Here is a 14,758-nt window from a genome sequence, read left to right as displayed (position 1 = left end):
CACACACACACACACACACACACACACACACACACACACACACACACACACACACACACACACACACACACACACACACACACACACACACACACACACGCTCTCTCTCCCTCTCCCAAACACACAGCACATGGTTGCACACTACACACACATGCAGCGCAGTGCTCCATGCTAGAGTGGCTTTTTGTTCTCTGTTATAGAGAACACAATATCCAAGTCTCGTAATAGAGGTTAGATTAATTGCTGACAAATCTGTATTCAGCAGTTCCCTTTCTCCCCGCTTGACAGATTTATGACAGAGATTGATGGAGGGGAGGGACGAGCCAGGAGCCGCCTCTGTTTGGGGAGAAAAGAGGACAACAGCAGCGAGTCAAATAGAAACAGAGAAAAGAGAGAGGAAAAGACGAACAGGGTTGTTTTGATTGGATCGTACACATGACCAACAATTTTGGCTTTGAGTGTGTAGGAGCCATATAATGTTATATCTAATGCTGTTGTAGAACATTTTATATATTTATCATTGTATTCCTCTCACACTCAAAATATGTTGATTGTTGGAGTTCAAATTTAAACTCCTCATACATTCAAATAACTCTTTTTATTAGCACCAAGAGAAAAAAGCCAATCACAAAGCCCCTTGCATGGTCATAGTAGAAAAAGCACAGGTGCTAGGCCTACTAATAAAATTAACGATAGCTCTGTTCCATTAAGTGTCCCCGTAAGTCATGACAAAGTGACAGCAAGCCAGCATGCACAACACCCGGCCCCTGAAACTGAAGCAGCTAAATAGAATGCAGCCATAATGAATTTTAATATTTACACCTGTTCTCTCGAAAAATGATATCAGGTTACTCTGGAAAGCATAGTCATCTGTTACATTTATTTATTTGAGCTGAAAAGGGAAACCATAAACAGATGAAGATTCATAAGGAACATTTCCAAATTGTGGGAAATGCACATATTTATCTTGCCCGGAGTGTGATGAGTAGAGCATCCGTGGTCTGTATGCCATGTTGTTAGCTTAGCTTAGCTTATGATAACGGCTAAGGCGGGAAACAACTAGCCTGGCTCTTATCAAAGGAAAGGAAATCTGACTACCAGTAAAGCTTACTAATTAACATGTGTTATCTAGTTTGTTTAGTCTTTAAAAACAAAAGTATGGTAAGAAACTAATCACAAGGGTAGCTATTTTTCCCTGTTTTCAGTCTTTTGGCTATGCTAGTTAGCTAATTGCTAGCTTTAGATATATCTAGGGCAGGGATGGGCAAATGGCTGCCCGCGGGCCGCATGCGGCCCCCACCTCCTCTTTTTGCGGCCCTCAGATTAATTTATAAACAACGTAATTAATTTAAAAGAAAATAAAAAAAAAAAAATTACTTGTAGTACTGATACCGTCCACTAAACTCCTAGTTACGTCGCGAGGTGAAGTACATGATTTCAAATACCGCAAAATAATCTGTGATGCATTTGTGTGTATTGTGTTTGTTTCCCGGGGAAACCCTCACGAGAAACCCCGGCTGTTGTTATGCCTGCTGTGACGTTAAGTTGCCTCTTGTAATTATGCCTTTACAAGCTTAAAAGTTGTATTTATCATCTGAATTTGGCGAAACAAGTTTAATATTCTTAAAACCAAGACTTTGTTTATTTGAAATCAGATGAAAACAAACTGTCACGGACCCTGCCGTGTTATCTATGATTACTATACGCTTTTCATTCATAATTTCAGCGGGAGGGAGGGGGAGTGGTGCTGAGGAACAGCAGAATGTGGGATGACAGGTGTCTGTGTTGACATTCCCCTTATTGTGGAATAAGGGGAATGCAGAGACAGGCTACAAGTGTCTTAGGTTCAAGTTAGACAACTAATGTCTGGGTTAGTGTTCATGACTTCATGTGTATGTCATCTTAATGGTTAATCTCAATACACACACATTTTTCCGTGCTTTCCAATAGTTTAAAAATAGTTTTATTCCACTGTTTAATAACCTGTTCAACACAAACATGTCACTTGTAAAAATGAAATAACATTTCTGTGAACTGATATTTGTTTAGTGAGCTTATTAGAGGATGTTCCCATATTTTGGGGATGTTCCCTTTGATTGTAAAATGTCAATGAAGATGTCAGACTTAGTATATTTGTTAATAATTACATACAACACATGGAATTTGTGTGTGTGTGTGTGTGTGTGTTCCAAGTGAATCTGCGGCCCCCTGGTGGCCAGTACATCAATGATGTGGCCCCAACCAACATCAAAGTTGCCCATCCCTGATCTAGGGTGACCAGGTGCCAACAATCCACATTGGACAAAGAGGACGTTTTTGCGGGACATGTTACTGCGTTGCCAAGAGCTAGTTTAGATTAATATATATTTTGGTTTCAGGAGGAATATATCCATAGATCGATATTTTCTTTATGAGCCAGGTGTTTCTCGTGAGTTTCGGGGAAGCGTCGCTTCAAAACATATTCACCTCTGTGCGCAATACAAAATAAATTCTTGCAAATCTGACAATAACTCTCTGGGAATTGCCCTCCACCGGCTACACATACACCCATAACAAGTAAATACATTTCTCTGTTGATTGATTGACATCTGACACAACTAATGGTGATAGCCCTCTCGATTTCTACACACCTTTGGATAAAAGCATTGTTTTAGACGGGCGACCGTGAATCAAATGCGGGACATCGGCTAAATGTGTGGGACAAAGGATAAAAATGCTGTGGAGTCCTGCACAAAGGACACCTGGTTACCCCAGATATATCGCAAATTGGTATTGACATTAATGTTATTAATTACACTTTTGCTTTTCCTAATGTGACAAATCTACTGCACAGGCTATTTAATTAATATTGTATCAGCTGAGAGGCTCTATATTAAAGACATTGCAAACTATTAAAACCTCAATACCCCCAAATAACAGCTAATCATTTTGCATTTAGTGGCAGTCCTGCAAAAAAATAAAAAGCATTCCTGTCTGCATTCCAGCTCCATTTGGCTCTTCAGCTTTCCTTCACAAAAAAACACAGGACCTTCACATGAGCACAAAGGATTTATTTTAAAGCTTAAATCTTAGAAGAGAGACATTGGGGCTGGGTCCCTCCTCAGCTGATTGGCCCATGCTGGCTATGAGCCATACTGATGGTGGACCCACATGAGAATAATCAATGCTAACATGTACAGACAAGCTGAACAGTGGGTAAATATAACGTGTATCTAGATAGATGAGGGATCCATCACAGCTTAAGGCCTGATGGGTTTTTTAACCTCTGAATTAAAATAGCAACATCTGAAATATCCTGACCACCTCCCTCCTTCCACCTGATGTCACGGCCAACAGCTCATCTGATTGGTCGAGTCCACAGCCCGCCAGCTGTTTGTAATCAGGAGCATTTGGGAGTTTGGATCACATGACACCCTCAAGGCACACATGCACACATAGATATATACATACAGGGTGCAGTGCATCTTTAACCTCACACCCCTTCCCACAGGCTACTCCTTTGCAGTCAGGATCACCTCCAGATGTGCACACTGTGGTCTCACCTCAGGATAAAATAACGGGGGAGGGGTGCGGCACATGGAGGGGAGGGGTCAATGCAATGAAAATGAAAAATGGAAACAGCAGGAGGTGGGGAGGAAGGTAAGACAGAGGACAGAGGTATACTGAGACAGAGGTAGACTCCTCATGTTCAGGATCCGGAAATTCATCCTAAAAATCTAAAATTAACCTTTAAATGATGTCTTAATTTAAGTTAAACACACATTATGAGGGTAAAGTCCTCATAAGGGGAGGTACTTAAAAGGATTGTGACTCTGCTGCCTCCTAGTGGGCCAAGCCATTAAATACATCATTATACATTAACACGTTACTCTCTAATCACATTATTTAAACACAGAGGTATGATGCAAAACGTTTTTTTTCATTTCATTTATTTTTCATTTATACATAATCAAAAATTAAAATACATATAAAACATGTAGAATTATTTTTTGCTCAAGAGTAATCATTCAGTGGTTGAAGAGACAAGGTATTGCTCTTACTATGGCTCCGACACTATTAGATTAAGGTTACTGCAGCACAGGTGCTGTTCTCAGTGAAAGACACACTCTCTCTCTCTCTTTCATTATTTTCTTCTTCTGTCATCCTGACTTTGTCCTCGAAACAGTCACGAGTTTTGTCTAATAATAAAGCTCCACAGAGTGTACAGTTTTCACTTTTATCTACACGTAAAAATGAACAAGAGATTTGCGACAAACAAATGGTACAAAATAGAAAGAGACACAGAAGATGAAGTTATAGCAACAGTCTAGCCTGTTCCTCATTAATGCCTTTAAAAGGTCTGTTTTTGGTCAGATTTAAGGTTAAAAATGACAGCACAACAGGAAATGGTTATGTTTTCTGTGACAGGAACACATACTGCACAAATATTTATACTCACATCCATCAAAGTGTTTGACCCCTCTCGGTCACATGTATAATGCAGTAAACCTACAGTATACTGAAGGCATTTAACTGTATGTGTACCATACATTCACATAAACATAATGATTATATAATCAAGTTTAAGACACATGATGATCAATAAAATGGCTTGAACAATTGCTTAATAATAATGTTATTTTGTAAAACACTTAAATTGTCAAGTGTACTCACAATTTTGGAGTTGTATTTTCTCAATTTACACATGTTTACATTCACTCATGTGATTTAGAACATATATATTTACACAATGAATAATCTCTAGTCATGCCATTCATTAGTTTAATTATGGGTCCACGGACACTTTTCACATTCAAAAGTCAAAGTAGGAGTACATGACAGCAAACACGATGTACTCAACTTTCATACGTGTCTTGGAAGAGGTATTACTGCATGTGATGTTACAGTTAACGATTACTGTACCTGTGCACTTCGCTTTAAAGTCACTTAAATTAAAATATTGGGGACTATTTTGGAAGTAGCCGTAAAAATGTTAATAAAACAGTTAATACATTGATATTTAACTGGACAGTTACATGACTAGATTGAGCCATAAATTAATGTATCATATTTTAAATGGATACTGTTAAATATATTGTCCATTTAATTTTTGTTCATTCTGTTAAATGTAACGTTAAAGTAAAGATCTATCTTTTAAAAAATGGACTTTAGTAGAATTCAATACCTCCTTTCTGCCCATATTTTCTGTTAACTTGTTTTGAAAAATACAGTCAAAATTGCCTGATATAAAAAATGTAAATAAACAGTCCTTAATCAGACCTTCCTTATATTGTCCAACGAAGTACCAAACAATAATTTGCTTTATTAGCATTTTCCGGCTCTTTATGTCCACCATTGAGGACAAACGGGTGTGACATTCACGGTTTATGAGAAAGAGGTCTGATGTCTCCCATCAGACCTCTTCTCTCTTTAAAAAACCTTTGATGGCATTTAATTGAATTAATTTATTCAGGTGTATTATTCACGTGCTGCATTCTTCAACCTTTCTCTTAGCTCATCTTGCTTATAACAGTATATACAGAAAGCAGAGAGAACTCATTGGAATAGTATATCTCAAAATAAATAACTGTAATAAATTATTGTAAAATATTTGGATTGCTTAATAGACTTCTTCAAAATAAAATATAATTTCATAAATTATCTACAGAAAGTGCAACTACAAAATAAAAAAAATCTTACTGAAGGTCATTCATTCACACAGCCTTTCTGCTTCCTTTGGCTCTCCCAGCGTTGAGGTGACACTGGTGTGTGAAGCTCGAAAAGAAAGTGTGACAATGTCATAATGTATACTTTTAATTGTGTGTAACATTTTCTTTTTGGCAAGTGTAAAGTGTTCTAGTGTCAACTCTTACCAAACCGTCTTTAGTCCACACAGGGATGGACAAAAAACGTTGAAGGACCCTGATAACAAAAGAGTTGTGGTAAGGTCAATTGTGTTGGATTTAGGGTAAATTATTGCTTAAAAGAAAGTTTGCACACACACACACACACACACACACACACACACACACACACACACACACACACACACACACACACACACACACACACACACACACACACACACACACACACACACACACACACACACACTGCTCTTGTTTCCCCTTGAACATAGGTAACCCAAAGTGCCTTGCATGAGCCTTCATGAACTCTGAGGTAAAGAAATAAGAGTACAGTAACACTGGACAGATGTTCTGTAGAATGACCTCGTACACAGTCATTAGCCAAAGACAAACATCCATAAAGGGAACATATTATACCTCAAAACATGTTTAGGATGCCGCTGCTTCAACTGAAGTCGGTCTTCTAACATTTACACTTTTCAGTTTACAACATCACACTAAACTGACACTAAGTCTTGTGACCCAAAAGAAGATTTAGCTATGTATTACTGAACCTGCATTGTATTTCTAAAATCTATCAAATATTCAACCATATCATCACTTTTAAGATTTAACACACTCATGGCACATTACATAAAAAGACACAGTAGATTTAAGGAATGATGACAGATAAATCTACTTAGTTTAATAAGAAGAACCTGGTTTGTTTTTAAAGTACAAGTGTCATGAAGCCTAGCTCAATGTACATGGGTGGAGTGTTGCTTGGGATGAAATTAAGAAAAAAGGGAGTAGAGAGGTTGTTGTTGTAATCATTGTGTGTGTGTGTGTGTTCTATCTTTGTGAGGACCAAATGTCTTCTCCCCATTTCTATTAACAGTGGATCCAATTTTGCAGCAACTTACTGGTAGCCCATTTACATTCATATTTACAAGTAGTTTAATTACTTTTTGGCTATTGTCCTGTGAGTAGTTAACTACTGAAACTACAAACACATTTTGACCATAAAATGACAGGGAGGATTTTTTAAATTCAATTCTAAGATGGCTTCCCTACCCTAACACTCAGTCTGCCCTTATCAATGTAAATGGGATGGACAAAATAATAGAAACACCTGTGAGTGTAATGCACCACAGACTGCAGCAGATGACCACACGTTTGATTTCATTATTTTCTGAAACGAAAACTGAATATTGGAGAATCATGAAGGTAGGATTTATTGCCGGACTGTTGAATATGACTGCATAAGGTGGACATTGCTGTACCTAAAATAACTGGATATATTCCTGCTTTTTATCTGTGCTAGGGTTCAGTTTATGGCTTTGGCTAGTTCTTGTATTAAATGAAAAATCCACCGTACAAGATCATTTATAACAACCTAATTTATTGACCTAATTTATTGACTTTGGGAAGTGAAGTTGATCTATAAAGACAAACAGCAGCTGTGTCCCCACGAGTAAATAAAAACGGGCTGACATTTCTGGAGACAGCACAGTGACACTCACTAACTGAGGCTGTTTGAGATGTTACATCCGAATGAGATTGAAATAAACGCACGACTTTCAGGTGTGAATCAGCAAATGTCCTGTTATCTCAGTGAAACCACCATGGCTGCCAGCAGCTGTGACTGTATCCTCCATTATTGACTGTCACTGTGGATGGAGCAGCTCCAGGACATGTCTGTAAGTTATCAGCCATAAATGAAGAGCTATTCGATATTATGGAATTTTCACAGGTGATTGCTGCTGCTGTAGGAGACAACGTCTTTAAGTTTCATCCCTTATATCATCCTTCAACCTCAGAACTAAGAGAGGAAGCTAACGGCGGAGTACAGGCCAGACCTTAAAGGCTTTCTTCCCTGTGTGGTTTAGTGAAGCTGGAAGTAGATGATGATGGATGAGAATTTGGTTTCCTTTAGTTAAGATGGTTAGAATGAGTTAAGCACTGGCTTTTTTTTGGGAAGGTAAGATTGTGAGCATTATTATTCACCTCACAAAGATAGAAGTACATGTGTCTACCTTTCCTTGTCTGTGAGCTTGTGGACAGTATGTGTTGTGGGTAGCTGGTAGAAATCATTGAGACTTGTTTCAAAGCAGCCAAATTGCAGTGTCCTGAGGTCCAGAACTACATTCTGCCAGGACTTCGGACATCTTTTATTCGTCTATGAAGGTGATCCCGTCAATCCTGCAGAGTAAAAACATGGCATTAGCACAGCACAGAGCACATTTGAACTGTTAGCAGTTGGAGCAACAGTTGCAAAGCACAGAAGAAGTGAGTAAACCACAATGTGCAGCAGGAATATTTCCAGATGACAGGGTGAGGAAAAAGAGGGTATGGCCTTGCCTTCTTAGAAGCCACAGGATGAGTGTCTTTTTGATTGGAGTTGAGGGATTTCCACACAGTGCTTTTAGACATTTCATCAGATATATTAATATCAGAGGGGTCAGACCTGAGGAGCGGGGAGAGGAGAAGAAAAGGGAGTTTGTAGGGAGAGAGTACGGGTTTAGGGAGAGGACCCAGTGTGGTAATTTTCACAGGGTGAGGGAAAGCAGAATGCAACACACCAAACAACCCAAGCATGCATGTAGATAGACAGGAAGGGGAAGCCGTTATCTTGTGTGGGGTTGTGTATGTGTGTGTTTGCTCACCTGGGGTCATGTGCTTTTGGGGTCTGGGCAGGATAACTGCTCTCCATAGGAATCTGAACAGGAGCTGTATCATCCTTCTTTGTACTGAGCATTCCCTGTGATTCCTATAAGACAGATCCATGCCACATGTTCAGTCAATGTGCATGTTTATTTATTTCCCTCTCTGTATCTCAAGATCCCATTTAGTTTACCTCTTCTATCGTTTTGGTGGCATCATCAAGGTTTTTTTTCTTCCAGTCAGGCATAAGGTCATCCAGATAACTCAGCTCTCGATTGGAGAAACACCAGTCCAACATTTTGCGGATGAAAACTAAAGCTAGAACCTTCAGGCACAGAAGAAGAAACACATTTGATTTGTATTGGATTAAATGGGGGGATTAGCAAAGAGAAATAAGGTATGTGGGCAGTGGTTAACTCACCATCATGGGGAAGACGATCGCGGCAGGTGAGTGCTTGATGACCCAGAGCAGCACCAGACAGGTGAGCTGGGTGAGAGTGAACAGGTGCACCTTCCTCAGGGGGACGTGCCGCAGGTAGATGAAGTCCGGCTGGTGCTTCGCCGGCATGCCAAACAACTTCAGACGGTCAAAGAACTGAGAAGTGAACGCAGATGGTGGGGAAGTTAGAGAGGGTAAAGGAGAGAGATACATTAATGGGAGCAGAGCAGAGAGACAGATGGTGAATATAGCAAGACAACGAAAGTGATTATAAATGACAAATTTAGTCTGACAATTAACCGTCAGGCCTCATTGAGTTGCGATAAAATTAATTGGGTGAGGAGAGGGCATCCCATGGACAGAAGCCACATTAATACAAAATGTTGGAAGGATGTGCCAAAACATGAAACTGGGCCATTTGTTATTTAAAGTATATATTTGCATCTTGCACACAAGGGTTTGGATCATATGGACAAAGAGACAGTCCCATTAACACTCACTAGGGGTGCCAAAGTCAAACCCAATTTTCCTCATCCTGTAAATCATTTTTACCACATATTTATGTATATATGTCATGTTCCACATTACCTGTATACCCTTTAGTGAAGAGACTCCCATATAAAGGAACACACCATAGAGCACTGGCATAGGAATGTACTGCGGTGGAAAAAACAAAACATTCATCATTCAGCGTTGATGAGTAACATTATTTAAAAGCCATCCCAGCCACCGGGGGGCAGCATTGCACAGCCTCTCTGACTGACCTGCAGGGCTCCGGTCATGAACACAGAGCAGCCCATGAGCAGGAAGATGAGCAGGCCAGTCATCCTCTGCTCTCTGATGCCCAGGAAGCGAGGCATCTCTCCGGGAGCCGAGCTCTCCGACTCCAGCTTTAGGCTGTTGACGTGAGAGATGGACAGCACTGTGGCTGCTACGAACCAGGGCAAGCCCATGATGGAGCAAACTGCCAACATCACCCCCACCATCAGCAGGTCCAGGTGGTACCCACAGCCCTTCTGCATAACAAAGACAAGCAAATATAGGTACATGTATAACTAAGCTACTAAAGTCGGTGGTCCCCTACGTGTATTGGGGTTACAGATGAGGTCCAAAACTAGCAAGCCACATGAATGTCGGTGAGCAACTAATTTTATATGCTACACACAAGGGTGTAACTTTGGTTTGAGAAGTGGGGGGGACACAAAACAGGGGGTCCTCCGCAATGAAACATTTTCTCAATTTAATTCCATTTCCTGCCTTTCTACAAATATGTTAGGGACTATAGTGTTAACTAATCCAAGAAAAATGTGTAGAGTATATAATGAGTGTGCACACTTATCTAGTATCCTCTCCATGTGAACCTGTTTTATTTGTGATTACCTCACATCCTTTAGGGGGGTCCGGGGGGCATGCACCCCCAGGAAGATTTTTTTCTTTAAATTGAAGCTAAATGCATCAATCTGGTGCACTTTGAGGGCAACATTAAGAGATGTAAGGATACAGTTCTCAACGCTCATATGAAACAGAACTGTATACATTTCAATTATCAAAAAGCCATTAGAATATGCTCACAACCAATAACACATCATTGATAAACTCCTCTCTCCTATCTTTATCTTACCTAGTCTGAATTCTTTCTTTTTATTGATGCATATTTGACTAATCACTCCCCTTTCAAACTGTTTTTTATTTTGTACTGACCTATAGCACACATTGGAAGGATTTCTTAATTTCTTAACTTATTTTATATACAACTAATATTACATAAATGGAAATATTTGTTTACATAGATGACCAAACCGTTTGAGACCCACAGAGATAACTTAGACTAAACTTTACAATCTAATCACTCAGAGTCCTTTACCTCCCGGAGCTGACGTTATCTCTCTCAGTCCGACGGAGAGGACTCTCCCTCTCCTTATTTTTGAAACAGCTTCTAATCTCCGTTAGCTCCGAGCTAGCACCAGATGCTAACAACCCCCTAACTCTCTCTGTCTTTCTCTCTCTTTCTATCTCTCTCTCACAAGATGCGCTTGTGCCACACACACACAGACGCTCCTCCGTGACGATGACCGCTTGCGCAAAAAAATTATAATAAACACATTTAAAAAGTGGGGGGGACACAAATGGGATTTTGAAAAGTGGGGGGGACATGTCCGCCCTGTCCCCATTGGAAATTACGCCCATGGCTACACAAATATGCAGGGCCGCCGCTTGCGGACAGGCAAGGCAGGTAACTGCTTGGGGCCCCGGACCAGAAGGGGGCCCCCAAAGAAGCTAGATTAAGAAGGTCCACAGCAACGACAACATGAAACACCCTTTAATTTACTGCAACGACATGTCGGGAAACCCCCTCAAGGCGGCCCCATGCATAGCGCGCCGTGAAATGCTGCTTCTTATCTTAAGTTTCGTTACCTTGGAAGGGGGGTTCGTTTATGAACAACTTGAAATAACTAAAGGATAAGTTAAAAAAGAAAGTAAACAAAAAGTGAGGTCAAAGATAAATATTTCTGCTAAAAAGTTAACAATGATTGAGAGTCAGAACATTTCAGATGTGTGTATCTCACACTGCACTGTAACTTTAATTACCTTTGTTTTTCATGTTTTATTATCTTTGCTTTTAAATGTGTTTTTAAATGCCATTTTATAGTATGTTTCTAAATGCTCTCAATGTCTTTTATTTTGGAAAGCACTTTGAATTGTCTTGTGTTGAAAGGTACTAAGTAATACATTTGCCTTGCCTTACAGCTGAAAGCTACAGCACAGAGATGCATGCTTATGGGGAAGCTTTTTTTCTTCCTACCAGCAGTTTGTGCTCTTTGCGGTTGATGATGACGGCAGTTATCTGTTGGTCCATGAAGATGAGGATGGTGCAGAGAAGAGCAGGGATGGATGCAGCCAGGACGGTCCACCATGGGTTGCGTCCTATTGGATTGATTAACCAACCTCGGTCGTCTCTGGTCGGCTGGAGGGTCACATTAAAGAGGAGTGAGTCCATGATTCAACCATAGCAATGTTGTGTTTTATATCAAGGTCAACATTGTGATAATAAAACATATATACCTTGAATTTGTTGGGCACCTTCAACTTCTGTGAGGGCACTCCAACCGCATAATCAAGCAGAACCATGACGGCAATGGTGAGGAAAACAGCAAAGTCGCTGATCATGGAACGCACCTGGGAACAGGAGACAACACCCAGAGAATGGTGGTTATTGCTGTGGCATGATTTATTTTTTCCACCCTGTTAAGAGGACTACATTTACTTTGTAGGTAGGGTTGAATAAAATGACCTAGAGTGCATTGTCAGGTATGTGAATGTCCGGTGACAACTTTGATTAGAGAGCAATCATATTGGTTAATTACCTTGGTGGGGAAATAACGACTTGTCTTAAAGTCTTTGAGGAACGCAGACAATAAGAAGGTCGAGAAGAACAAGATGGTTGACCAAAAGAGAACATCTGGGGTGTAGGGGCCATGGGGGCCACATGATGTCCCGACAAATTGGCCGTTCAGACTGATACACTCCTGTAGAGATTCACAAAGGGTTAACACAAATTCAGATTACTTAAGAAAAATGATCAAAATACAAAGCACAAAAAACACAATACAGTAGAATCAACACAAGCCTTTTGTGCGGCCTGTTAAACGCACATCAGTGGACAGTTAATCAGTTGAATGTCCTTGTCAGTGTTTGCAGTGTCCTTAAGAGAGGTCAGCTGCTGCAGGGAAGGTGAGGGGGTTAGTTGAATGTTAACAAAGGCACAAACGTTGGAGCGAAAGCAGTGTTTGCTATCAAGGTGGAAGTGACACTGAGATCAGGCCCTTATGTTAATGTATGTGTGTGTTTCCACATAGTCACGGTACCTTGACAGTAAGGTTGGTCCAGGATAGGGCTGAGGCTGTGACGTTCCTCTCACTCCACAGATCTAAGGTTTTATTAGTGGGGTTGTCAGGCTCTGCACACCTACAGCTACACAGAGAGAGAGACAGCACAACACACGAGGAATCTGAATGTTTTTATTACAGAAAATGATGGGCTTGTTTGCTTTTCTCCCTTTAATGAGGCCAGACATAAAGGGAATTGTCGGCTTATAGAGGACAACAGCAGAATGTGACATAGAGATGCTTGCCATGACAAAATGACAGCTATATATTATTAAGGAACAATAAAAATCTACCAGGTGAGCTGGCTTATGAACATTTTGTAACTTACTACGCAAGAGTTAGTTTGTCCAGATTGCTTTCTACATTAAAGGGGTAAACCTCTCCCAGGTGGATGAGCTTCTCCAAGGCCTCGTAGATGAAGATGAGGCAGATGAGGGCGGCAAAGGCCTCTTCTGTGAACCGAGTGATGTAGCACACCAGAGAGCTGGCATCAGTGGCAACCAACAGCAAACAAAGCAGAGCCGTCCACAGGCCGATGCAAGTCCTCAGCGACAGATATGAAAGGTCGTAGTCCCTGATGTGAAGAAAAGAGAGGATGAAAGGGAATACATAATCGTTGAGATCAGGACAGCACCTGTGATAATGAAAATGTCAGGTTGCAATACATACTTGCAGAACTTGAAGAGGATTTTCTCAAAAACCAGCACAGGACCTGTGCTGCCCAGAATGGTGAGAGGCTGACCAGCAAACACAGAGTAGGCTACTCCAGTCATAGACGCACCAAGTAAGGACTCTATGGCACTCTACAAAACAAAGCAGAACAACAAAGTGTATTTCCCATATTCTGAATCTAATCACATTGCAGTGAGTGTGTTTGTGCTCTTACAATGCGTCCCTCTGTCGCCTCCCCCAACAGACCTCCGAAGGTGATGACAGGAGACATGCAGGCACAGTAGAGGAAGAGGAAGGAGGCCACACACTGCAGGCTCATACCGTCCTTAAAGTCACTCAGGTAGAATGGAGCTTTCCTCTTGATGTCAAGTATCAGACCTCCAAACAACCTGATCACGGCACAACAACAAAACAATAGAGGGGCTCCAATTTCACATCTGGTGCAGAGGTACCAAAACCACCAATGTCGGGTGCTCTGAGGCAACTGTAACTAAGGTACCTTGTAAACAAAGGAAAACCTGCATATTTTTTGGTTTGTTCAGCATTTTCAAAAAACAAAACATCACTTTATCAAGGTGAAAAGTTAAACCACTGGGGATACGCAATAAACTATAAACTGTTTGTGTTTTAAGTTATCACACTTGTCATTTGCTTTCCCCACCTCAGTTTCTAACAAATCCACATTTAGTTTTGGCGGCCACAGAAACTGACAGACATGGTGGGGAGTGATAACTCACACATCACTCAGAAAACATAACAGGTGCTACAGTAAGTCAATGTTATCCCAAGGCTGTTTTTAAGACATCATATCCTCATTTTCTTTCCATCTTTCTTTTGGAGTTTGGCTTTTGTATTTCAAATGAATACAGTAAGGGCAATTAGCACCATTACGGAAGCAACAATCCTGTGTGATTAACTTGCAAACTACAGCTTACCTTCCAGTCCTCTGCAGCTCTGGCCCGTGGTGCTCAGCGTGAAGTTCTTCTTCTACCTGGCTGGATGTGCCGTTAGGGACTCCTGCCATCTTTCTCTTCTCCTGCAGACATCCAATAACAGACATAATCCATAAGACAAATAAAAAATAGCTTGATGCATAAGTACACACCCACTCTTGCACCAAATCATATATATTTCTTTATTTAAGAAGGGACAATGCAGAGAAGTAAGTCGTGTTGAGATCATAGTTGTGTACCTGAGAGGGGACACTCTTTGGGGGCTCGATGCGGATGGAGGGGTCCCACTCTCCTGGTGGTAGGACCGTCACCTGGTCC

The 14,758-nt window shown here is 40.8% G+C and overlaps 1 protein-coding gene across 1 annotated transcript in view; it reads right to left on the bottom strand.

Annotated features, from left to right (window-relative positions):
- Positions 1-6,506: 6,506 nt before the first annotated feature.
- Positions 6,507-14,758, bottom strand: part of slc4a8 (solute carrier family 4 member 8) — a 25,225-nt gene continuing 16,973 nt past the window's right edge. The window contains 16 exon segments of the mRNA XM_079680546.1: positions 6,507-8,027; positions 8,187-8,292; positions 8,492-8,595; positions 8,683-8,814; positions 8,911-9,084; positions 9,517-9,585; positions 9,693-9,944; positions 11,732-11,893; positions 11,992-12,105; positions 12,294-12,455; positions 12,795-12,900; positions 13,144-13,389; positions 13,485-13,618; positions 13,702-13,876; positions 14,423-14,523; positions 14,680-14,751. Of these exon segments, the coding sequence (XP_079536672.1) occupies positions 8,022-8,027; positions 8,187-8,292; positions 8,492-8,595; positions 8,683-8,814; positions 8,911-9,084; positions 9,517-9,585; positions 9,693-9,944; positions 11,732-11,893; positions 11,992-12,105; positions 12,294-12,455; positions 12,795-12,900; positions 13,144-13,389; positions 13,485-13,618; positions 13,702-13,876; positions 14,423-14,523; positions 14,680-14,751 (2,115 nt within the window). The 3' untranslated portion in view covers positions 6,507-8,021.

Source organism: Notothenia rossii, assembly GCF_949606895.1.
Source record: "Notothenia rossii genome assembly, chromosome: 5".
Lineage (NCBI taxonomy): Eukaryota > Metazoa > Chordata > Actinopteri > Perciformes > Nototheniidae > Notothenia > Notothenia rossii.
Note: the sequence above shows the minus strand (reverse complement) of the source record. Positions and strands in the feature narration are given on the sequence as shown.